The sequence below is a fragment of the Schistocerca piceifrons genome, chromosome 2, assembly GCF_021461385.2.
Source record: "Schistocerca piceifrons isolate TAMUIC-IGC-003096 chromosome 2, iqSchPice1.1, whole genome shotgun sequence".
Classification (NCBI taxonomy): Eukaryota; Metazoa; Arthropoda; class Insecta; order Orthoptera; family Acrididae; genus Schistocerca; species Schistocerca piceifrons.
Genome location: NC_060139.1, coordinates 727960610 through 727987354, shown reverse-complemented (window position 1 = coordinate 727987354; position 26745 = coordinate 727960610). Strand labels below are relative to the sequence as shown.

At 43.1% G+C, this 26745-nt stretch overlaps 1 protein-coding gene across 1 annotated transcript in view; it reads right to left on the bottom strand.

Annotated features, from left to right (window-relative positions):
- LOC124775800 (adenylate cyclase type 3) overlaps nucleotides 1-26745 on the bottom strand; it is a 458110-nt gene that overhangs the window by 202484 nt on the left and 228881 nt on the right. Inside the window, exons 5-8 of the mRNA XM_047250630.1 lie at nucleotides 25937-26095; nucleotides 20323-20461; nucleotides 7769-7825; nucleotides 411-429 (exon numbers count right to left, since the gene is read on the bottom strand). Coding sequence (XP_047106586.1) covers nucleotides 411-429; nucleotides 7769-7825; nucleotides 20323-20461; nucleotides 25937-26095 — 374 coding nt within the window. The remainder of the gene's footprint in view (nucleotides 1-410; nucleotides 430-7768; nucleotides 7826-20322; nucleotides 20462-25936; nucleotides 26096-26745) is intronic.

The window sequence follows — 26745 nt, the reverse complement described above, 5'->3', positions numbered from 1 at the left end:
TCTAACGCGGGACCTTTGCCTTTTGTGGGCAAAAGTTCTACCGACTGAGCTACCCAAACACGACTCGCGACCGGTCACAGCTTTACGGTTTGGAGGGTAAAAGATGAGGTGCTGGAGAAAGTAAAGCTGTCAGGGAGGGTCATGAGTGATACTTGATTAGCCCAACCGGTGGGGCATTTACCCGTGAGACGCAAAAGTCCCAGCCTGGCACTAAGTTATAATCTGCCAGGAGCTTTCAGATCACAGCACACTCCACTGTAGAGTGAAGATTCATTCTGTTGACACAAAATACTCTCATCAGTATCTGAATTCAGTGCCAGAAATCTGATTCAGGTTGGTATGACCTTCAGTCTAAAGACTGGTCTGATTCAGCTCTCCGTGGTACTCTATCCTGTGCGAGCCTTTTCAACTTGGCGTAGCTACTGCAGCCTACATCCGGTTGATCCTGCTGGTTTTTGTTTTGTGTCATCAATCATGAGTCTTAGGACTGGTCTTCTGCAGTCCGCCACGAATTCCTGTCCTGTGCCAACCATCCTGTTTCAGAGTAGCAATTGCAACGTTATGAGCTAGATGTCTCCCTCTACCCCTACAGTTTTCAGCCTCCACAGCTTTCTATACTACACTACTTCTTGTCAGTGTTTTCCATATATTTCTTTCCGGAGAACCTCCTCATTCTTAGCTTGTCAGTCCACCTAATTTTCAACAATAGTCTGTAGCACCACATCTCAAATGTTCCGATTCTCTTCAGTTCCAGTTTTCCTATAGTCCATGTTTCACTACTATATGATACTGTGCTCCAGACATACATTCTCAGAAATTGGTTCCCCAGATTAATACCTAGTAGACTTCTCTTGGCCAGGAACGCTGTTTCCGCTAGTGTTAGTCCGCCTTTTTATGTCCTCCTTACTCCGTCTATCAAGGGTTATTTAACTTCGAATGCTTCGTGATCGTCAGTTCTGATGTTAAGTTTCTCGCTGCTCTCATTTCTGTTGTTTCTCATTACTACTCATTAGACTGTTCATCCCATTTAACAGATCCTTTAATTCTTCTTCAGTTAAACTGAGGATAGCAATGACATCAGCGAATCTTATCATTAATATCACTTCACCTTGAATTTTAATCCCACTGTTGTGCTTTTATTTTATTTTCGTCATTCCTTCATCGACGTATACACTCCTGGAAATGGAAAAAAGAACACATTGACACCGGTGTGTCAGACCCACCATACTTGCTCCGGACACTGCGAGAGGGCTGTACAAGCAATGATCACACGCACGGCACAGCGGACGCACCAGGAACCGCGGTGTTGGCCGTCGAATGGCGCTAGCTGCGCAGCGTTTGTGCACCGCCGCCGTCAGTGTCAGCCAGTTTGCCGTGGCATACGGAGCTCCATCGCAGTCTTTAACACTGGTAGCATGCCGCGACAGCGTGGACGTGAACCGTATGTGCAGTTGACGGACTTTGAGCGAGGGCGTATAGTGGGCATGCGGGAGGCCGGGTGGACGTACCGCCGAATTGCTCAACACGTGGGGCGTGAGGTCTCCACAGTACATCGATGTTGTCGCCAGTGGTCGGCGGAAGGTGCACGTGTCCGTCGACCTGGGACCGGACAGCAGCGACGCACGGATGCACGCCAAGACCGTAGGATCCTACGCAGTGCCGTAGGGGACCGCACCGCCACTTCCCAGCAAATTAGGGACACTGTTGCTCCTGGGGTATCGGCGAGGACCATTCGCAACCGTCTCCATGAAGCTGGGCTACGGTCCCGCACACCGTTAGGCCGTCTTCCGCTCACGCCCCAACATCGTGCAGCCCGCCTCCAGTGGTGTCGCGACAGGCGTGAATGGAGGGACGAATGGAGAGGTGTCGTTTTCAGCGATGAGAGTCGCTTCTGCCTTGGTGCCAATGATGGTCGTATGCGTGTTTGGCGCCGTGCAGTTGAGCGCCACAATCAGGACTGCATACGACCGAGGCACACAGGGCCAACACCCGGCATCATGGTGTGGGGACCGAATGCTACACTGGCCGTTCACCACTGGTGATCGTCGAGGGGACACTGAATAGTGCACGGTACATCCAAACCGTCATCGAACCCATCGTTCTACCATTCCTAGACCGGCAAGGAAACTTGCTGTTCCAACAGGACAATGCACGTCCGCATGTATCCCGTGCCACCCAACGTGCTCTAGAAGGTGTAAGTCAACTACCCTGGCCAGCAAGATCTCCGGATCTGTCCCCCATTGAGCATGTTTGGGACTGGATGAAGCGTCGTCTCACGCGGTCTGCAAGTCCAGCACGAACGCTGGTCCAACTGAGGCGCCAGGTGGAAATGGCATGGCAAGCCGTTCCACAGGACTACATCCAGCATCTCTACGATCGTCTCCATGGGAGAATAGCAGCCTGCATTGCTGCGAAAGGTGGATATACACTGTACTAGTGCCGACATTGTGCATGCTCTGTTGCCTGTGTCTATGTGCCTGTGGTTCTGTCAGTGTGATCATGTGATGTATCTGACACCAGGAATGTGTCAATAAAGTTTCCCCTTCCTGGGACAATGAATTCACGGTGTTCTTATTTCAATTTCCAGGAGTGTAGATTGAACAGTAGGGGCAAAAGACTGCATCCCTGCCTTACACCCTTTTTAATCTGAGCACTTCGTTCTTGGTCTTCCAGTCTCATTGTTCCCTCCTGATCATGTGATATTATTTATTGCCCCTGTCTTTCTCAGAATTTCGAATATCTTGCATCATTTTAGACTGTCTAACGCTTTTTCAGGTCTACAAATCCTGCGAACGTGTCTTGCTTCAATTATCAACCTCAACGTTAGAGCCGCCTCTCTGACGCCTTTACCTTTCTGAAAGCTTAACTGATCATCTAATAGATCTTCAGTTGTCTTTTCCATATACTGTTATATGCTGCTTAATGTAGCCAAACCTTGGTCTCTCAATTTTTACTCCCACCCCTCCATCCACTTCCAAAATGACGATTCTCCTGTTGCAGCAACTTCTCACCTCAACTGTTTAGCGTCCACATTTCACAACCGTGAAAGGTGACGCTCCAGGCAAGTACCTTCAGGAAATACTTCGTAACAATTAATTTTATATTTGATGTTAACGAATGTTTCTTTCAGAAATGCTTTTCTTGCTATTGCCAGTATGAATTTTGAGGCCTTCCTATTTCGGCGATCTTCACTTACTTTGCTGCACAAATAACCAAATTCATCTACTGCTTATGGTATTTAATTATCTAATCTAATTATTTCAGCTTAACCCGATTTAATTCGAAAAGTCGATACGTCAATGAATCAATGGTGAAAATAAAAGCAAGGCACAAGAGTGAGATTAAAATTGTAGGTGAAAGGGTGCCAGTGATAAGATCCATTATTGTTAGTATTCGTCTTATCTTATAGCCACTTTTCAAGACAGCATTCTGTTTAACTGCTCTTCCACGTTCTTTGACATATTTAACAGAATTATGTCTTCGGCTGACTTCAGTATTTTTGTTTCCTCTCCCTCCACTTCAACTCTCTTCTCAAATTGCTCATTCATCTCCTTTGCGGCTTTCACAACGCAATGATTGAAAAACAGGTTGGACAGACTACAACCCTGTCTCACTCCGTTCTGAAGTACCTTTCACGTCCTTCAATTCCCCTAACTGCAGCCACCAATTTTCAGAGTTATACCACCAGGTTTTAGAGAAGTCTTCGAATTTTCTGCAACTTTCTAAAACTATTAGGGTAAATGTCCTTCACCTACAACGATGCTACCGAATTGTAAGTTTCATGGTACAAAGTAAGTCACAGAATCATAAGGGAAGTATACTAGTGAATACAAATGTTATGACCAGTGCCCAATGCTAGATTGAATGCCACCTGATGGTGCTGCAAGCTCGTGATGCAGTAAGGAAAGCACATATGCGCAGAAGAAACGAAAAGGAATCATTGTACTGACGATAAGGGTCACAAATGAGAACAACCACTGACATAAACAACTCTCACAAGGGGCAAATGCACTGTGCAACAAAGTTAAAGCACCACTTTATCGATAACCCCTAACTGTCTCTCATTGCGACGCCTAAGTTTGAAGTTTGACTAAAAGGTGGCTACAACGTTTCTGTGTAATGATGCAAAAGTGTGAAGCCCTGCGACGTCACCGTCTGGCTAACGATGCTTCAAATAGAAAAATGTTGACTCTTGTGGAGGTGGGTTGGGTTGTGTTGGGAAAGGAGACCAAACTGCGAGGTCATCGGTCTCATCGGATTAGGGAAGGAAGTCGTCCGTGCCCTTTTCAAAGGAACCATCCCGGCATTTGCGTGAAGAGATTTAGGGAAATCGCGGAAAACCTAAATCAGGATGGCCGGACGCGGGATTGAACCGTTGTCCTTCCGAATGCGAGTCCAATGTGCTAACCACTGCGCCACCTCGCTCGGTAACGACTCTTGTGGAGAAAAGGCAGGGGCAGACAAGTTCACGCAATGTGTAAAATGGATTCATGATGTCACATTGGCACCAAATTCACGGCAGCTCTGCCCAGCGCCACCGTGGATGCGTCACACCATGGGAAGGTCGTCACATCGCCCTTACCCACATTTCACCACTTCTTTGACGCCTCTGCGATGGGGTCAGAACCGTTTCGCCCAGCTTTGAAATCACATTATTTTCTTATGAGTGGCCAAGGAAAACATTCCTGACACACCGCCGCCCAGAATCGGAACGAAAAGGACCCAGGGGGTGGCGTAAAGGGCGTCAATGCAACTACCAGTTTTCTTGTGAACTTGATACTCACACTTTTGGCGGCCGAAAACGTCAGTTCGCATTGCGATGAGCAACAGGACAACCTGTGATACATACTGCTGACACGATTCGGCCCCAGTTTAAAGACATAATGGGCCAGCAACCCCACTGAACGTCATTGCACCCCTTTGGAGTGCAGCGTGACCATAACTTTTGCTTCGGTGTTCAGGGTGGGACCACTAGGACCTTTCAAAACCATTCGACGTAATTTGAACGTGATCTCAAATAGCAAGTGCTCCTGTTTCATGTACTCCTGTGGTGCGATCGTGGAGGCGTGCGACATCGACAGACTTGAAAATAAAACGACAAAGAGTCCCTCTTGGTCTCGCCCTGCCAATCGGCGCCCAGGAATATGTCACAGTTTTTTTTTTTTTTTTTTGGTAAAGATACATTTTAAAATAATAAATATGGGCGGCTGCCACCGACGGTTTTGCCAAACTGATAGATGTTTGGCGGACTCCTTGCCGTTTCATTCAGACATTTATCAATGTCGCACCCCTCGTCGCCGAGGCCGAGGGTGACTCTGCTGGGCGCCAAGCATTTGCACCATTACACAGTAAGGTTAGAGGCACCTTTGAGCCAGTGTCAAATTTACGCGCGGGAATGGAGAACAATTAGGGGGTTTTGAAAAAGAGGTCCTTTAACTACGTTGCCAGCACCTGGATTACAGGCATCTAGGAAATGTCGAGGCAGATCGGATGTTCACGCGCTACTGTCATCAGCGTATATGGAAAATTGTTGTAGGACAGTGAAACCACAAGTTACTCCTCAATGCAGAAAGTGGAAGTCAGAGTCTTGCCTGCTGTGTACAGCAGAATACGTGGTGATTTGGGACAGACCTGAAGACGGAATGCAATACTGGCACAAGTGTTTCGGAGCACACTGTCTAACGTATGTGTTGAAACGGGGTTCCGCAGCAGTTTTTTCTGTGTTGACTCAACAGCATAGTCAGTTACGGTTGCAGTCGTCACGGCATCGTCGAGAATGCACCGTGGATCAGTGGAAACGTATTGCCTGTTCGGATGAACCACGTTTCATGTTACACGAGATCGACGTTCGTGTCCACTTATAGTAGTTTTATGCTATTGGGGGCGTTCAAAAAATTGTTCAAATGGCTCTGAGCACTATGCGACTTAACTTCTGAGGTCATCAGTCGCCTAGAACTTAGAACTAATTAAACCTAACTAACCTAATGACATCACACACATCCATGCCCGAGGCAGGATTCGAACCTGGGACCTTAGCGGTCGCTCTGTTCCAGACTGTAGCGCCTAGAACCGCACGGCCACTCCGGCCGGCTGGGGGCGTTCACCTGGGCTTCCATGGACTCTTGGTAGTAACCAAAGGAACCAGGCGGCTGTCGATTGCATGAACACTATTGGCGACCACCAACATTCCTCCATGCTTAATGTCTTCCCAGACGGCAGCGGTATCTTCCAGCAGGATAACTGTCAGTGTCAGAAGACCAGAATCATGATACTGTGGTATGAGCAGCGTGATAATGAACTCGCGTAGGTGACTTGATCGCCAAATCCACGTTATCTGAACCCTGTGTAGCACATGAATACGTTATCTAACCGCTGCGGAGCCCACGAGTCATCGGCCCCAAATTTGCGGGAATTCAGTGGTCAATCGGAAGGCATCTGGTGCCACATACCTCCGTAAACCTATCAAGGACTTTTCGAATCCACGCCACGCAGAATTGCTGCTCTTTCCCTTTTTAAAAGTTGATTAATACGCTATTAAATATCTGATCATAATGTTTGGGTTATCAGTGTAATCACTACTCACTATTACGAGATCTCAAAACTTAAATACATTAGGGCGTTACAAGAAATTAAGACTCACATTATCCAAGAAATTGTAATTGCCGCCAAATTCGTAACGATGCCACATATCTGAAGGTGGTACGTGTAGACTGCTGTGTAGTGTGTTACATATTCATCACTGTGGCATCAGCTATCGTTCTGAATATATTTATAGTACTTCATTTACATATATTTAAAATCGGCAAAATTTGGCGTAGAATTTAGAACATCAAGGATAAACGCCATGCTAGAATTCAAGATAACGGTAACTCTACCGAAAACATACGGAATATACCTCAGCTTCTGCTAAAGAATGTGATATTTGTAACGCTTCCAACAAACTACACTTCCCTCTAGGGCATCTCAATGACAGTTCGAGAACGCTCCCTAAGGACCGCCATTCTTTGCGAGGGTATCTCGTTAATCGATAGTTCGAGCCAGTTGTCAAAAGAACTACAATTTTTACTGTGGTGTTTTTTATTAATCGACAGCTAGAAATTCCATCAAAAAGCTACGTTTTTGATGACTTTGTTTGTTTGTTTGTTTTATTTGATCTCCAGAGTTTGTACTCTATTTAGCCATCAGAACACATGCTTACATAAAATACAAAATTGTACAGACAATACATAAATTCATATGTACAGAACTAAAAATTTAAGCCGTCATTTCTCTCCACAACAAATGCTGAACAAACAGAATAATAAGTAAATTAGGCATATTTATGTTATCAGTTCACAAAACATCTTAAATTTAATTACAAATGATGCTGATAAGTGAAAATATGAGTCCCACAGATTTTACCCTATACTTGATGATCACTTTTAAGAGGCGGAAGTCCTTAGAAATAAAAAGAGAAAACGCTAATTGAGGGAGGAGGTAATCCACACTCATCAAAGTCCTCAGGAATTCCGATAGTTCATAGTCAAATTTGGAATATGAAAACAAGACAATGAGGGTCTTAAATCTCCCCCTCCCCCTTTATCACAACGAAACTCTTTTCAGTCAATTCTGCCTCTTTCACACTTCTACGGCTAGTTTTCTGTCATTTGCTTGGTATTATGGATTCAGTCTTTTACAAGTAGTGGCTGTGTACTGGCAATAATACGTATTTCCAAGGAAAAACTGTGAGACTACTCACCGCTGAGTCTTCGTCCTTCTCAGTTATGACAGCTGCACCATCTTCTGCTACAATGCCGTTTCCCATTTCTGCACCATCAGGGCGGAACTGTGGAACAAACAAACAGTAAATCAGATCGAATTCGTTTACTTGAAAACATAAATGAGGGCGACGTGTGACCAGGACGTATCAAGGAGAATGTGGCTGCGTCGTACTCTGATGACTGGATAGGACTTACAAGCATAATCTCATATTAACTCTTAGTCAATAATGCCAACGTGCCGTAAGAGTAGAAACATAATTTGCTGCGTGAGTTCGAAAACGTTTTCTTCAGGGATGGAAGATAGATACAATTACGAAAGCATTTGTGTGTCACGCGCTCTCTGGTCAAATTGTAACATGATTATGCGGATTCAGAAGTTATGTACATAAAAGTTGATAATCTAATCAAGATAGAGAACTAGAAGAATCCTTCAGATTATAATATGTTTTGACCTAAGTAAAATTTATATCATATTTTAAGTTGGCTTTTGATTACATGTAACATACATGGCAACAAAAATTTGGAGCTTTTTCTAGAACAATGAGATCTGCGCTGGTAATTATAAACCATAAGCCATCAGCTCTCCTTCCCTTTTCGGTCAAATTAGGATGAGAAAAATTTCTTCCTCTATTGAGACTTGAATAAGCAACTTCCGATTCAAGTATCACCACTCTGGTTATTTTAGCAAATTTGACTTCGGGTGCCGTCTGTTTGTTAAGAACCGATTTCAAAACAGGGATTAAGTCCGTAAAGCATCACAGCAGACAGTGCTAGGTCCGTCAACTTGGAAACAAAGAATCACTTGCGAGTGCAACAGCGTTCTCACGTAAATAAAAGGTGCGATTTGCAGCCACCTTTCCTATCCCGTTAAAGTACTGATGCGACGTGTGTCCGTTTCTACTCGACACGCGGAGTACGACAGACTACATAATCAACAGAGTATTTCGTAGCATACACAGAGGTAGGCAAATCGCTGTATATCCTAATCCGGTTTCCCGACTTCCACTTTATCTGACAATGTGGAGCTTTTCTCTGCAGCTCTCTCTGAGACGCAAAAGGCCAGACTGTGTGATTGTCACAGCACTATAGTGTAGATCAAATATTAAAAGCGCTCCAAATACTTAAAATTTCTGAAGGATTTGTGTCTCTGGCTGTGGTGAGTAATTTGAACTAAATCTGTAAAGGTCTGGGCCAGACAACGGTAACTACTGCGAAGTACTTTTAATCATTGCATCTAGCATGTACTGATACCCGGTAACGGGGCTCTAATGGGCCATAAACTAAAAATGTTTAAAACGTTGATGAGCTTTTTTTTTACGGTGTGACCGGAAGCTTAGTGTTATCCAACGACTCAGAGAGTACGCTTACAAATAAAATGAGGAGCTAGTTATTTAAAAGCTAAGCACTTAATTGACTCTGACCAATATTTTTTAATGATGGAAGGGATTTCTGTTGTTGCAAACCCTTCTACCGTGGACAAAGAGACTTTACGTTTCGGATCTGTTATAAACTGGCAATAAAGCTCCAAATGCCAACTGAGGCTGTCACTCTTGAGCGGTGTGAGTTGCGAGGGTGGCCCTTTAAACTCTCGCATAGTGAAAGAGAACTCAGAGAGAGTACTAAAGCAGCATTACACGGAGTGAAAGAAATACCCAATAAAGACTTCAAGGCTTAACATCAGTACAGGAAAGAGTCAGATACATGGTGTCACGTGTATTCAACAAGCTGACAGAGCATACTAAGAGTCTTGTGGATAATGTGGCAGAGTTCAATGTGGTGTTAACTTTCTGTTGAGCAATTTCTTTTACTACTGTGAAGAGGATCTTCATAGTAACTCCTAAGCTTAATATTTTAGATTATTTCGTAGTTAATATTAGTATTGTAATGTAACAATATTTATTGACGTAAACTCATTCCATTGTACTGCACTTCAACAAAATGAGCGAAAGATGTGACGCCTTGGTGCGACATTGGAATACGGGAGAGCGACCCATAAATTTACCGTCCGACCACCCACATTTGGATTTCCAGCGTTTCCACACAAACAAATGTCGGGATGATTCAAAATGACACGACCAGTTTCGTTTCCCATCGTTCGCCAACTCGGGTCTGTGAACAGTCCCTGAACACTTCGTCGTCGAGGGAGCGCTAAATCCTAACGTTGCTTCCTCCTTTAATTAAAATGTAGTTTCTTGACTTCTTAGTGCCTCCAAGCGAGTCCTCTAATTTAATGCATACTCTATATCACACTTCTAAACTGAAATATGCATGGTTTGATCAATATCATCAGTGTTTTCAAGATCTTGCCATGCGTTTTTCAGAGTAACTTCACAATAGGAATCGCGTATCTAATGCTTGCTCTCAACGTAGTAATGGCATTCGCTTCCATTAAAAACGCTTGTTCTTGGCGTAATGGAAAAAGTAGTAATTGTTTAAGTGAGGATTACACGGTCACCAGAGAATGTAACCATTGCGTGAGTTCCAGCGATTGGGAAATTTGTACATCAGGAATTTCCGAACAACATATTGTTTCCCGGTGAAGGAAAATGGTAGGCTGCCCGACTTTTACTTGTTACCATAAAAATTGGTCGAACATGGCAAGACACGTTGCTCCATTCAGCGTTTTTAATTAAATGAGCAATGAATCAATTATCCCATTTTCATCAATCTTAAACATTGAGACAATCGAACATGTCCGAAAACTTAATTTGAGTGTTGTGAGCCACATGTTGGAACAAAGAGTGTTAATAAGGTTACAGTATCAACTATACCATGACAGAAGTGCTTCAGTATGAGTGTCATTTAATAAAGTATTGCTTTTACCTGTTATCTATTGTGTCCTGTTTGTGATCATATTATGGCAACACCTCATGAAATAATGAGTGAGTAGGGTAGAACTGACGTTGCATGCAAGACCCCCCCGCCCCCTGATTTTTGTTGCTGCACGTTGTTCTGTTAGCGCGTGCATGATATCTATAATAACTACTTTGACAACGTCATTTGAATGTCGTGACAATCAAATAACATTCATGTGCCTTGGTTATAGCAATATACTGCCGACTGATTTCGACTTACAACTAAACTAGGCATAACAAACTTTACTTTACTCTTACTGATATTACCATTTTTAGCTGACAGCGGGAATTTGCGTGCTTAGGGCTCTAATCAGACAGAAAGTAATCATAGATGGAAATCAACCGTTTCCTAGAATGACACCATTGGCATCCATACGAAGCAGAATATCTGTAGTAAATACACGTTCTGAGACATACGATTAGTCTCTACATTTCAAGGTAATACGCATGTGTTGATCATGGGACGTTAAAATGCGCTGATGTTTGTGTATAAGCTCTCTGGCACTTCTGTTCTTTGTTTGCCTCCATCTTTTATTCAAGCGTTTTCCAATTTTAGTTTCTGAAATGTTTTGAGACAGTTACATTAGCCAGAAAAAAAACACTACAGTATTCTTTAACAGGTTTAACATCTGATGAACCAGCTCTAGACAATATCCGGAACTTCTTCTCATCGAAAGGACTGATTTTATTTTCATATCGTTGCAGGACTGTTATTGAATGTCACATAACAGCGCAAAATTCTGTATGGTGAACACAATGTTTTGTAAAGCTAATTCACCATGTTTCAACAAGAACAGTTTATTCCTCGCATTTATTGTACTTCACTTTTCAAAATGTCCTAGGTGCTCTCGCAACGTAGGTCGAAAGGTAACTAAACGCGATGTTGCAAGGAGATCACAAGAGCGTTTTCAGTGCAGAACTACGGTGTCGAATAGCACTGTACCCAACACATGTACATAGAAAGGTAAAGAGAGAGTACATTGTGAACATATCTGACTAGTGGAATAACCGGCTTTGCCTCAGTATTCTATTACCCCATCTCTTCTTTCTCCATCTCTTTGTCCATTTCCTCTGCCCTCCTCTCTGTCCTTCTCCTTCACCTCCTCCTCTCTGTCCACCTCGTTCGCCTCCCTGCTGTCTGTCTTTCTCCTCCTAACCCCCTCTCTGGCAATCTACTACTTCCCTCTCTCTCTCTCTCTGTCCATTTGCCCTGCCCCATTCTGTCCATCTGCTCCTCCCCATCCCCCCTCCTCCTCCCCACACATCTGAGTCCACCCCTCCTGCACCGCTACCGCCTCCTCACCTCCTTTATCCCCTCCCTCCCCTCTCTCTGTTAATCTCCTCCTCCCCCTCTCCCTGTCCCTCTCTCTCCATCCATCTCTCTTCCTTTTCTCTGTTTATTTTCTCCTCCATGTCCCTGTCCCTCTCCTCTTCTTTTCTTCCCATCTCCTCCTCCCCCTGCTGATCGCCTATTCTTCCATTTCTCTGTCCATTTCTACCTCCTCCTCACTCTGTCCAGCTTCTCCTCCTTCCTACCTGTGTCCATGTCTACCCTCCTCTTCTATGTCTGTCTATCTCTTCCTTCCCTTCACCCCCCCCCTTTCTCACACTGCATCAGTATCCCAATAGGAGGTTGGTGGCTATTACCACCAGAGTATTTCTTTGCAGATAGCAAGTTTGGTTGCAGTCGATCCGGGGGTTTAGGATGAGCTTTTAATCTGCGGCTCTGCCAGTGTACACACACATTTCATATATATTCAACATGTTCCACAGATATTTCTACACGTATCTGTTGCTGATTCCTCCTGAAGTTTCGTTTTCACGCAGCACAGTCTCTATGACGTCATATATCCCGAACGATGTGTCATACAATGACATAATCTTGTAGGTACGTTTAGCTGCATATATGGGTACTGTCTGCGAAATTTGTTGCTAATATAGTTGTCAGAGAAGTAATAAATTTAAACTTCACGAGTGATGCTGTAGTTTTTGAAGCATCTCAGTGTTTTTTAAGTCACTTATCGTACAATGATATGTTTTTGTGAGTGCATTCGGCGATATCTGCGTTTACTCTCTGCGAAGGTTGTTGCGAATAGATTTAGTAGTCAGAAGTAATAAACTTAAACATGATACGGCAAGAACAGCGAAAGTGTTGTAAGCGATAAAGTTTTTTTTATTTTGGGGATTTCCAGCGAGAAGTTTTTTTTGTAAAGGTTTGACATTATGCGTAAAGTTCGTTGTAGCTCACTAAGTGCTTTCTCTCTCTCTCAAATACTGAATGAATAAAGTCTAGAAATTCGCGCGTTATGAGCTCCACTACTTATTCACCCCCACCGTCGCCCTTTCTTACCCCTAAAGCGATTCTTACCAGACAGTGAAATGTGTGCCACTTTTATCTGAAATTGGTCCAGAGCTTTAGCAGCAGATGCGGAAGATACATAAATACATACATACCTACATTTTTATAACATGTATGGATTGTGCATAAATTTGAATAACATCGATTAAAACTTTTCGTGATTTTTGCTAACAACGTTGCCTGTTATATCCTCTTTATGTATTATATACATATTTGCAAACTATTTATATTTAAAATAAATACAATATTAGAGTAATATATAACAACAATATGAAGTGAACTGGTGAAGAAGTTTAAAGATTTTTGCTAACACCATTTCCCCTATAAGTTTTCCATATATTTATATACCATATATACTAAGATATGCAGCATCAACTTATGTTATAAATGTGTGGCCTATGTCCATCTCGATGTTTATTAGAGTATCGTATAAAAATTAGATATTTTTAGTAACAACTTTAAAGGACAATTTGTCTTTATACACCATGAGTCACTAACTACTGCCACCAAGAATAACACCGAAAGTGTGATAGGTGCTGAAATGTTTGTGGAACTAAAGTTGCATGGGACAACGTGGGCCATAATATGACGTTTTTTGTTGTTAGGTGGGGTCGCGTCAGAGATGTGAAGGTCAACTTTGTTTTTATAATTATTTTCTGATAGCGGCTATCGAGACAAATCCAATGATGTGCAACAGTAAGGTCTTTGAAGGTCATCGAAGGTCAAAAAGGCGGCATCAATGTCCATTTACACAAGGTGTTCGAAGTGATGATCACTGCTATCAATGCAGTGCTGCAATCTTCCTATCTTGGATTGAGTGGTATTCCTTATCACATCGGCACTTCTCTCGCGTATTTTCAGGTGTATTTGGAACGCCTTTATAAACAATGTCTTTTACGAATCTCCACAAGAAAAAATCCAGACGCCTCAAGTATGGCGAACGAGCCGGCCACGATACATATCCTATGCGCCCAGTCCGACGATTTGGGAATTGTCTCTGCAACTCATTTCTAGCCATCTGTGAAAAATGTGCCGGACACCCATAGTGTTGATACCATATTCTGTTCCTTGTTCCTAAAGCTATTTCTTCCAATATCAGACCTAGTGTTTCTTGCAGTAATGTGGTGTGCATCCTAACATTAAGATTTCTTGCGATGAAATTAAAAAAAAAAGGACTCCATCTTCAGGCCACAAGTGGCCCATTGGGACGATCTGACCGGTCTCAACCTCAGCTGAGGATGCAGGTAGGAGGGGCGTGTGGTCAGCACACGCTCTTCCGGTCATTATTATGATTGACCGGAGCCGCTACTATTCGGTCGAGTATCTCCTCAAGTGGCATCACGAAGCTGAGTGCATCCCGAAAAATGGCAATAGCGCATGTCGAACCGGATAGTCATCCATCCAAGTGCCGGCCATGCCCGACAGCGCTTAACTTCAGTGATCTGACGGGAACCGCTGTATCCACTGCGGCCTATAAATCTGTCCCCCAGAATTCCGCACCGACCACGGTTTCTGGTGTGCAACTTGCTGCAGCTAACATGGATTTTCTGTTGCCCAGTAATGAATGTTATGCAAATTAACATTACCATGGTTCGTGATGTCGCGTCGTCAGTAAATAAAATCAAATTAATAAATGTGATGTGTCATCCCTCTGAATCTGAAGTTGAACCATCGGCAGAATTCAATGCGATGCATACAATCCGTACCAGTTAATTCTTGGTGGAGACTGTATGGTAAGGATGATATTTATGGCGATGCAGAACACGAACAACACTACTCTGAATCATGCTAGATTCCCTTGCGATTTGACGCGAATAACACAAGGATCTCGAACCACAACGGAAAGAGTGATTTCAGTTTCCTCGTTAGTAATTTTCCTTTGCCAGATATTCTTCCGATGCGTTAAAGACCCAGTTGTTCTCAGTTTATCACACACATATTTAAATGTATAACGTGTAGGGTGAGTATGTTGAGCATATCTTTCAGCGTATACGTCTCTAGCTCTCACTGCATTTCGTTGGCATTCTCCGTAAATGAGAAGGATATCGACTTTTTCTTCGAAGGAGTACATCATTCACGTTCACTTGATTCGAAGATACTAATCTTCGTTGTATTTCGAAACCGTCGAATGGTTTACATGTCAATGGCACGTTAGGCGGATACGCCGTATTCGGCGAATATTTACTATTTGCACGTTTTACGAAAGAGAGTTGTCAGAGCATGTGCTTCGATAAGTGCCGAAGTGATCAGGAATACCACTCAAACCATGACAAGAAGATTGCAGCATTGCATTGTTACCCAATGGTCATCACTTCGAACACCTTCTGTGAATCGACATTCATGCCACCTTTTTGACCCTCGTTGACCTTCAAAGACCTTACTGCTACACATCATTGGATTCATCTCGATAGACGCTATCAGAAAATAGGTACCAAACTATAGCATCCCATTTAAGAAAACAAAGTTGACCTTCATATCTCTGACGCGACCCCACCTAGCAACAAAAAACCAACGTCATATTATGGCCCCCGTTGTCCCATGCATCTTTTGTCGCACAAACTTTTGAGCTCCTATTATAGTTTCGGAGTTCTTCTTGGCGGGAATAATTAGTGACTCGCCCTGTATACAAATGAAATATCAATTTTCATTTTCCTAACCGTTCAAGGGACAACACTGCTTTGAAGAACCATAAATAACATATAAACATTATACATAATTATCATACACTCTACATAAGCGACTAGCGCGGAACGCGATACCAGATGTAGGTTGTATACCTAACACCTTCTAGGGTCAATAAAAACTGGATTTTCAATATTTCACGTGATTATTGACCGAATTGAAAAATCTAAAATTTTCTTACGACATACCCATTAATAGGTACATCCTTTTTAACACAGTAATACAAGTTTTACAGTTACAAACTGTGCGTTTGTCTTGAGACATCGTAACTGACGGCGTGCAAATATCCGGACTTTATTCATCCACTATTTGAGAAGGAGAACACTTAGTGAATTCCAACAAACCTTACATATAATGTCAACCTATGTGAAACAATTTTTCGCTGACGAAACCCCCACAAAATGATGAAATGGAAAGTTTATCGCCTGCTACAGTTTTGTTATTCATCCATTAAAACTTCAGTATAAGGCAAGACGTTTAAATTTATTACTTCTTTACTACCGACTTTATTCGCAACAATCTTTGTAGGCAGTATCTACGTATATCACTGAAAGCACCGGCAAAGTTATATAATTGTAGAAAACATGTTTTTGGAGATATGGCGTTATAAACACAGATATGTGTGAAAAACTAGCTTTTTTCTTAAAATGGAGCGCAAATTACCTGGACTATAATTATTCTGTGGAGGACGAGGAGATCAGTGTTTAACGTCCCGTCGACAACAAGGTCATTAGAAACGGAGCACAGGTTCGGATTAGGGAAAGATGGGGAAGGATATCGGCTTTGCCCTTCGGCAGGAATTATCCCGGCATTTGCGTGAAGCGATTTAGGGAAATCACGGAGAACCTAAGGTTGGCAGGATGCGGGTTTGAACCGTCGACCTTCAGAATGCGAGTCCAGTGCGCTAACCACTGCAGCACCTCGCTCGGTATTCATCTAGTGTCTCATAATGAAAACACCTGGTGACTTCCAACAAACTTTGACCATAATTTCAGACCTTTTTAGAACTTTTCTCGCTTTCATGCTTGACGTCAAATATTTAACAAATTAACTCATTTGTAAAGTAATCAGACATTTGAAGGTCTTTTATAGAAAGGAGTTCGATTCCTTAACGAATCAAGGGTTTACTGGTTGACACCATCAGTTTTCACTGAATCAGGAGTGTGTCACTGTAAACTAATAGGACCAATTACGGTATGCAGATGGACACTGAAACGATCGACGTACGATGACATGTTCATAATTGCAATCCCCGTTACGTTGAACTTGAATGCGGACCCTGTTGCACCCAAATTGTCAACTATTGTTGAATTCTGTCATTTAGCATCCTTCTATACTGATAGTCTCATCTCGTATTTTTTATGACATCTCTCTAAATAACAATTCTGTTCTGGAATGCGTAGTAATCTGACGAGAAATCTCCCGCTACACCAAGCGCTCTGATGGCATGAAACACGAAACTGCTTCGACGTACTAAGTATGGAATTAGAAAAAAGGTTAGTAGCAGTTTTAAATGATTACACTATTCTTATAAATCCATTGGAAGCCTTTACTGACAATCCGTTGTGCGTTGTAACAGAACGAGCTCACTGTCACTTTGCACTCCTGTTTGCATCACAACTGAGAAATGTTACTGTTTACGGCAGTATCTGGTTGTCTATGCTGAATGTATACTCACCCCGTGTTCGGCAGACAGAGCTACCATATCCGGATACAGCTCCTCTGGAATACGACGTGCAATCAACAAACCGAAGACATTACCGTATACGTTGTACATTTAGCGAATTATCTGCGGAACTGTAACCGAGATACAGTTCGAGACCTCCTCTGTGAATGCCCGGTCTCTATGTGAAATCGAAGTTCTTTCGCGCTATAGATATAAATGTGTCGTTGAACGATTTCCTTAAAGGCGTAAAGTAGAGGAGAGAAACAAGGGGTCCTGGAACTGTCGTAACATTACCGATATGCGAAGTGTTTCGTGCTGAAGCAGACCAGGAAAACGATACGTCTTACTTCTAGAGAAATTTTCATTGTTTAAACGAAGCAAAGCTTTCATTCCGTTCCGCAAATAATCCTCTTAATTTATCTAGGTTAGGGGTATGAGAAGATAATTTGTTTTAGAAGCGTCACAGACTTTCTGCATTTTTATTCTATTGAATACTTGCTTTATAGGAACACCGCACAGTGAAATTCTTGTTCCACGCCGTTTCAAAATTAACCATCAAAAGTATGTTCACCGTGTGTCAAATTTATTACAGCTTTAATCGGAACAGTAAAATCCTTTATATCCACCTCGGTAGCTGCCCAGTCAGCTAGACAGATTGCTAAACGGAAGGATCCGGATTAGATTTAAACGACCAAGCGAGGTGACGCAGTGGTTAAAAGGAAATAACACCATCGATTTCCTCTTGTCCAGTCAGTGAAACAAAGTAAAGTGGATTGCCATAAGCAGCCTTTGAATACAAACAGCGTCACGGCAGCAGCTATGCACGTACAAGGCCCAAATACCTCAAGGAAAGAGCGATCTGGATGCTAACACATAAGAAATGAGACTGAGAACGTGTATGTTGTTAAAAAATGAAAGACATCCCTACTGAAGTGCCTAGGAGTCCGAAAAAACAAACACACACTAACATTATATACAACGCGAAGACGGCCAATGGTCTCTTCAGTGCAAATGGATAACAGGCTCAAAGCCTTACGGGAATTGGTGAAAAACCGCAAGTAATGAGAATAATGGGGAACGGGCACTACATTAGTGGTTGAGCTGGTGCGTTTCTGGCGCCAGTATCCATCGATCGTCATTTTGATCTTTGAGTCGACTTCGATGCTTACTTGTCTTCTGCTGATCTTTGGCGGCGCAGATTTAACGGCAGCGCGTGCGCTCTGCTGGGGAGGTGTGTCGACATCGGCGGTAAGCGAGTCACGTGGGACTGTGTACGTAGGCAGGACGCCAAGAGGACGAGTCGGACAACGAAGGAGCGGGGCCAGCGGCTACGGCGTGTTGAGTCGTGAGGGCAAATACACCGCCCATGGTGATTTAGTTGTCCTAGAGGTCCGAAGGACAAGCTCCTTCGAGTTCGTTATAAGCTACGCCGGCCGATTGAACTGGAGTCGCAGAGTTGCTTCGGTGGGTTGCGTGCGGCTTAATTGGATATGCCAGTGTACTAAAAATCCTTTGGAATTGTTTCATTTGTTGATCACTTACCTCGGTGTCGTGACTAACTATCTTGACGGCAGTTGAGGAACTGTAGCTAAACCCAACCAACCGACGTGAAGCGTGGTTAAAGGCCTAGCTAGAAGTTCAACGAGTAATAAGTAAGCCCGGCTCTGGCGTTTTAAGACACGCCGAGATACGTCCTCTATTCTATCTTGTAGTTCATTCGTTAGTTTGGCGTGTAAATGTGCGCCGAGATAATTCTGGTCATGTGAACTTTAGGGCATGATTTTTAGGGAAGTTCTTAATCAAAGTTTAAGGGCTGGCACCGGCCAAGTAACTCACGGATGCTAATTTGTTTCTATTCAGTTGTATTGATCAACCGTTCTTTAGATAATATTGTGTAGTTTATGTCTCAGAATATTGTCTGCCGTTGATGTGTGTTGTGTTACAGATAATTGGAAGCGGTCGACGCGAGCTTACTGGGAGCAGAGCATCACAGGGGCAGAGAGATATTTAAGGTTATGGGTTATGTTGTCACTATTGCGTGATTCCATCTTTCCGGTGGAGAATTATCTGAAGTTCAATTGCAGTGCAAAGTTGAGTATCTTTCTATGTAATTTCCTGTCTCGTGGATCTCTCGTATTGATTTGAATCCTTGGTCTGCTCGCGTCTATCGTTAATTCACATGTAATACTGAAGCGACCTCATTTTAGGGATATTGTCATATTCTAAGAATATTGTTGATTAATCAACTGAGTAAGAAAACGTGATCCACCTCCTTAATTGTTTTAGTCATTTGTATATAGTTTTGTTTAGGAAAGTTGGCCAGCCAAACCTTAAAAGTTCTGTGTTCTTACCCTTAATCTGTTCCTCAGCTGATTGGAAGTAATGAGAGTTTTGATGGGAATTGTATGGACATTTGTATTATTTAAGTAAAGGTTTACCCGAGTATATTTACCTAGTCATATTCAAATTTCAATTATGGGTCTTGTTCCGGTTAAAGTAATTTGCTATTTGTGCAAGTGATCTGGCCTTGTAAGGCAGTTTCCTGTATTATTGTGACTGTATAATGCTTTTCACTGTAATAAAATATGTAGCAACTACAACGGATTACTATTGTGATTTTGATGTGTCACTACCATTACCACATTTCAGTGGTGTGCGGATAAGTTCAGAATTTGGATCTGACGGGATGCGTGCTAGGGCAGTTCATGCAGTTACGATGGGCAATGTGCCTGGATGGCGCAGTGGTCAGCACATCTGCCTAGTAAGCAGGAGACGTGGGTTCGTATCCTGGTCCGGCACAAACAATCCCTCATTGATTGAAATCAATGCCCGATCGAAGTTAGTGTGTGTAATTCTTTTGGGTCTGAATGTCACACTGTTGTCTTTATCCCTCCCGATGGCTCTTCTCTTTCACACATACAGACATACACACACACACACTGTACTTGATCTCCTACACAGATCGCTGCAGCGGGGCAGTGTGCGCGCGCGGCCACCCACCGGCTTCAGCGTGCGGACGATGAAGAAGGTGCGGATGCCCGCCATGCGCAGCATCTCCTCGCGCTTCTCGCCCAGCGCCGGCTCCACCTCGAACTCGCCGTTCAGGAAGCCCAGCGTCTTCTCCGAGATGTGCACCCGCCTGCAACAACAGGCGCGAGCGTCTCTCTGTGACTACTAATATCCTTATACTGCGTTAAAAAAAAAAAAAAAAAAAAAAAAAAAAAAAAAAAAAAAAAAATTCGTGCACTCACATATAGCTCGGAATATGAATACACATTCGGAAGAAATTGCCACACGCACAAGAATTGTGTCCAGTGTCACCTTGGAATAATATGTGCATACTAAGGGGATGTCGTCTTAGATCACAAAAATGGTTCAAATGGCTCTTAGCACTATGGGACTTAATATCGGAGGTCATCAGTCCCCTAGACTTAGAACTTCATAAACATAGCTAACCTGAGGACATCACACACATCCATACCCGAGGCAGGATTCGAACCTGCGACCGTAGTAGCAGTGCGGTGCCGGACTGAAGCGCCTAGAACCGCTCGGCCACATCGACCGGAGATCGTCGATAGACGGCGCTCAGGAGGCTTGTCTGTGCACCCTACGTTTTGACGCTACAGGCAGTAACTGTACTTCGTTTAGAGGTGAAAAGTGTTTGCAGCATTCATTCTAGGATACAATCATGCCCCATTGGCGATTACATAATCCTGCTGAACAACTTCAGCTATTTGCACCGGCCCGCACTGTGGGCCGGCAGGGAAGCTGGATGGACGTACATTGCTGCACTTGTTGTGCACAGTGTGTCGGTGGTGTTTCGCTGCTTGCAGCAGCAATCTGTTAAATATTCGCACATCCGTTGACGAGAGTCTGGACTTTCGCGCACGTCACGAGGGTCAACGGATTGTGTTAGCAGCGGTGGTCGACGAAATCCGACCACGTGCTTCAACAGCTGTGTCACCAGTGACCATTGAAACCGTCTGCTGGCAGGTGTACTATGTAGCAGAGATATTTCCACACAAAGACTCTGCAAGCCACCTGATGGAGTCTCGTAAGCGCACTCCTGATACCACTATCTGATCCCCCCCCCCCCCCCTTCCTTCTTGCTTTCGCGAGTGGCGCCTGATAAGAATAATTTTTCGAATTTTCTCGGTGTGATCATTTCGCGATACATATGTGGAAGGAAGCAGTGAAATAATATGTTGTCCTACGATTCCCGAAAAGTACTCTCTCGAAATTTCAATATTAGACCTCTCCGTTTTGTAGTGTCTGCCATTGGGATTTGTTGATCATCTCGATAACACTCACGGAAGGACCAAACGATCCAGTGACTGAAATTTGCGCTCTTCATTGGAACATCACTATCTCTTCAATCAGTCCTGTCTGGTAACGATCCCACATTGATGAACAGTACTCAAGAAACTGCTGAACAAGCGCCTTGTAAGCTACTTCTTTCGTGGATGAATTACATTTCCTAAAGATTCATCTTGTGAATCTCAGTCTGGCATATGCATCTGTTTTAAGTGGCCATACCACTTACGGTCGCTCCGGATAGATACTGCTAGATATTTTACGGTAGTTACTGTCTCTAGGAATTTGTCATCAATTGCGTAGTTGTACTGCAGTGGATTTTTTTTTCCTGTGTACTCATCAGACACAATAATTGAGGATGCCTGTGGCAGTAAATGGGACACAAGCGATGAAACGACCTCATGACAGATGCCGTTACTCACACAATGGCACCTACTGAAAGTAGCATCTTCTTCTCCTCCATAGATATCTCTCCTCTCACGTTGTGCAAGGGTAGCTGGAGTCATTTCCATACATGGAATTTTTGTTTATTGTCTGAGGTGTGTTGTATTTCGTTAATAGGCTGAGTGTAGAAGATCAATCGCGAGAGATATAAATCGAACGCGCGACTGTCATAGTGCCAGGAATATATTTTGTTTACAGCGTTGACAGTGGGACGTCTTCTAACGGTGAAGCTTGTTAGCAGTGTTCTAGAGATGAAGGCAGCGATGCCAGTGCAGTGCGTACTTGCGCTGGCGGTAGTTAATTCCGAGACCGCGTGCTCCGGAATGCGGTTTATAGCTCTGCTCGGAATAACATGCATTGTTGAATCACGATTTTAGGAACTGCGAGGACTGTCATTGGGAGAAGTGTCTGAAACTGGTTAAAAAAGAACGACTCATGTTGACTTCCCTTTACAATAATGTTGTACGAATTGTCAGTAAAAGGCTACGATCAGGAGAAATGCGTGGTTCGATAGATATAAATGATGATACAGTTGAGCATTATTTTAGTCTCTTGTTAAGTCAAAGAATATACTTTATATACGTTAGAAACCGCTGCTTCGGAAAGTGGATTATTTGCTATTACTATGGTTATTGTCGTGAAGTGTGTTATGCAATTGTGACGAATGACAGGCTTGCTATAGGCGATAAAAAGAAGGTCGTTTCAGTAAATGAATCGCACATCACAGCTCGCAAGTACAGGACAGGACGACTTCTGAAAAACGAAACTGAACAAGTAAGGGTGTTTGGAGACGTTGAAAGGCTGTCTCGGAAGGGCTTTAGTGTCTCTTATTAAGCGCGTTATCTAGCCAGGAACCAAATAAATTACCGATGTTTGAAAGTTCTACAATAGTTTGAAAGAAGATGGATTCGAACACGAATCTGTCAACCATTCAATCGAATTTGTGTTTTCGAAAGATCGCTCGGCTCATACGCAGAATTTCGAGGTCTTGTGAAAATCTCTTCAAGCCTCTATTAAGAGACAAGATCGGCCGGGAAACATTTCAGTACCTGTATTTCCACGGTCTCCGGTTGGGAGGCAAAGAGCTTCCTTGCGAAACTCTCGCAGTTTTCTTTAGAGATACAGCAAGAGTGTATCCCAGCCGCAGCAAAATAGGATTGCTCCCTACACAAAAGGCCAAACTGTCGATGATAAAGATCTGGATGACGTGTAACGTAAGTTAAATTATTGAATTTCGAGACATAAATTTTTACGATATGTACTTTATTTGTTACCTCTCCAGTTGTATATCATCAACGAGCTACGGGTGATCCGTGTCCGGAAAGGAGCCAGTTGCTCTATTCTTACACTGAAGATCATCTTTTGTCGTCAACGCTGTAATCAAAATCAATACCAGGTGCCATGCGGTCGATATACGGTATATTGTCCACAAGTAATCTTAGAAATCACCCCTTGACAAAATTTTACCAAGATACTGCGCCACGCGGGATCAGCCGAGCGGTCTGGGGTGTTGCAGTCATAGACTGTGCGGCTGGTCATGGCGGAGGTTCGCGTCCTCCCTCGGGAATGTGTTTGTCCTTAGGATAATTTAGTTTAAGTAGCGTGTAAGCTTAGGGATTGATGACCTTAGCAGTTAAGTTCCATAAGATTTCACACACATTTTTCCCTTTCCACACACACAAACGCTGCAACGTCGGCAGCAATCGAACGCCTTGGAGACACTGACATCGATCATCCTCGATACTTTCCCTACTTGGCACCATACAATATTCATCTGTTTCCAAAACTTAAAGAATACCATCCATTGCTTCACTTTGATAGTGATGAAGCGGTGGAAGCAGAGGTGAGGTTGTGGCTCCGTTAATAATGTCAAACAGTGTTCGTCGCCAGGGCGACTAAGTTGAGAAGTAAATGTGTAAACATAAAGAATTAAGATGTAGAAAGTTAATAACGTTTGTTTTATTTAAAAAGCTTGAAGAGTTTTCACACAAAAAGTTCGGAAGCATTACTTTTCATCTACCCTCGTATATATTATCCTCACACGTCATGCTTGGGATGAAATCTGGTAGTTATTATTTAGTTATTATCTCATTTTGGTAATGCAGCGGCTGGAATTGCAACAACCATTTTACTCGCATACAGTGGGTTGTGAGGTGGCAGTCTTGAGTTATGTCTATGCTAGTAGTCGTTTGTTACAATCGTTTGGGATTTAGTAACGAACACGGTTGCGTATGTAGTCTGAGTATATTTTGTGTTTCCTCTGATTAACATTTAATTTATGACTTATGACATAAAATTTTCTTGCTTAGATGCCTAATGTCTTATTTTTTGTATCGTAGCGTACAATTTGATTATTCTTACGTAATGGGAACTTATGATGAGTGATTCTCGTGTAGCTCACATTACAATAAACGTGTGTCTTTATTACCTTATATACTGAGTAAAAAATATTCAGTCTTGTTCATCTCATTCACATGCGATTACGTTTAACGTTTGATCTTTGCTTAAAACAAATGCACATAATTGTTGGTCAGGCAGCACGATCAACGACATGTCGATCGAGACACCGGCAATTTGAAACCGTTATTAATCTAACAAACTAAATAAAGTGCTCTGCGCATCCCACTGTGTTATTTCTTCTAGATATTTCCGCTGCTGCACATTTAGTGTTATGAATGAAGTAAGTGTCAATAACACACCACAGGGATATTAAAAATGGCAGCTCCAGTTGTAACAGTTTTTTTTTAAATTGAAAACCACAAAAAAGTATTCCGTTACGTTGTGGCAGAGTACTAAAGCAACCAGTTTCGAATTATTTCGGAATAAAAGTCTTGGTAGCAAAATTATTTAATATCGGTGGCGCATTGAGCCCTTTTGGGGCATCATCAGAATGAATAAAAGTAGCTGGATATGTAACACATTCGTCATAAAGCCATATAAAATGGAAATGGACACAGCAGTAACTCGGTAAAACATGTAAGTTGCAAAGTGGACTTTTAATACACTATCTGACTACGCCATAACAGTACAAAATAGGGGCACGCTTTCAAAATAAACGCGATGTGAGCCGCACACAGCACAATCTGGATTACGACGGATGGGTTACACATCCAGCTACTTTTACACGCTCTGATGTTGCTCCAAAGGGCGAAGCGCGTCATTGATATTAAATAATTTCGCAGGCAAGACTATTTTTACTCTGAAACGACAACCGGACTTGTATACCAAACGACACCAAGCAAGTAAACGGTCAAATGAACAAAGTGCGAAATATCAACGGCGCTCATCTCATGTCAAATGATAAAAATTCATTTGAGACCGAAGACAAGTTTAGTACAGCTTGAGCTGATATTTTTGCAACATGTAAACAGTTTGGATCTGAACATTCTCCTCATGAAGAAATTATTAAATCTGAACGATGATGCGGAAGTTCTTCCCCAAATTAATGAAGACTCAATTCCTCTTTTGGTTCTACATCCTATACTTAATGGATAGTTTCTGATGCACACAGTACATTTCAGCATAAACCATTGTGCATCATTGTTTACAGCTCGTATTAGGATTCCGCTGAAGTGCTGGTAGTGTCTCTTAGAAGCTAACGAGTGCTGTATCTCTCCTCACCATTGCTTCTGGCGTCGCTAGCTGCCCTATTCAATACTGTGTATCAGAAATTCAACACCATCAGGCTCGACGTCTGGTATCACGGAACAGTTTATTGAAGTTGTGACTGTTTCACATGTCAACTTCGTAGAGCATGCGTTATACTAGTACGACACAAATACAAAGATAGGTGTACGTAAACACAAAACAGGCCTGCTGCGAGCACGATGTGAAGATGCAGGGTGTGAGTTCGTACCCGGGCAGGCCGCTGCTCTCCATCTTGTTGGCCAGCTCCACGTCCTTGGAGTAGACGTCGAACTGCCACTGGCGTTGCCCCAGCACGCCGGCCAGTACCGCACCCGTGTGGATGCCGACGCGCATGTCCACCGGCGAGTTGGTCGTCTGCTGCACGTACCTGCCAACACACGCAAACACTGTAACTCCAGTGTACCTGGTGTATGTGTGATGGAATAATGCCTGGGAAGAAATATCAAAGTCGTACAAGGATTACTCAATGGCTCGGGCATCTATGCCGACTACCTGCTTTCTGTCTTGAGGTAAATTTTGTGAGGCATAAATGGATCGGCTATATGTCCTTCTTTCTGTTCAGCGATGGTAAACATACACTACTGGCCATTAAAATTGCTACACCACGAAGACGTGCTACAGACGCGAAATTTAACCGACAGGAAGAAGATGCTGTGGTATGCAAATGATTAGCTTTTCAGAGCATTCTCACAAGGTTAGCGCCGGTGGCGACACCTACAACGTGCTGACATGAGGAGAGTTTCCAACCGATTTCTTATGCACAAACAGCAGTTGACCAGCGTTGCCTGCTGATACGTTGTTGTGATGCCTCGTGCAAGGAGAAGAAATGCGCACCATCACGTTTCCGACTTTGATAAAGGTCGGATTGTAGCCTATCGCATTTGCGGTTTATCGTATCGCGACATTGCTGCTCGCGTTGGTCGAGACCCAATGACTGTTAGCAGAATATGGAATCGGTGGTTTCAGGAGGGTAATACGGAACGCCTTGGTGGATCCCAAAGGCCTCGTATCACTAGC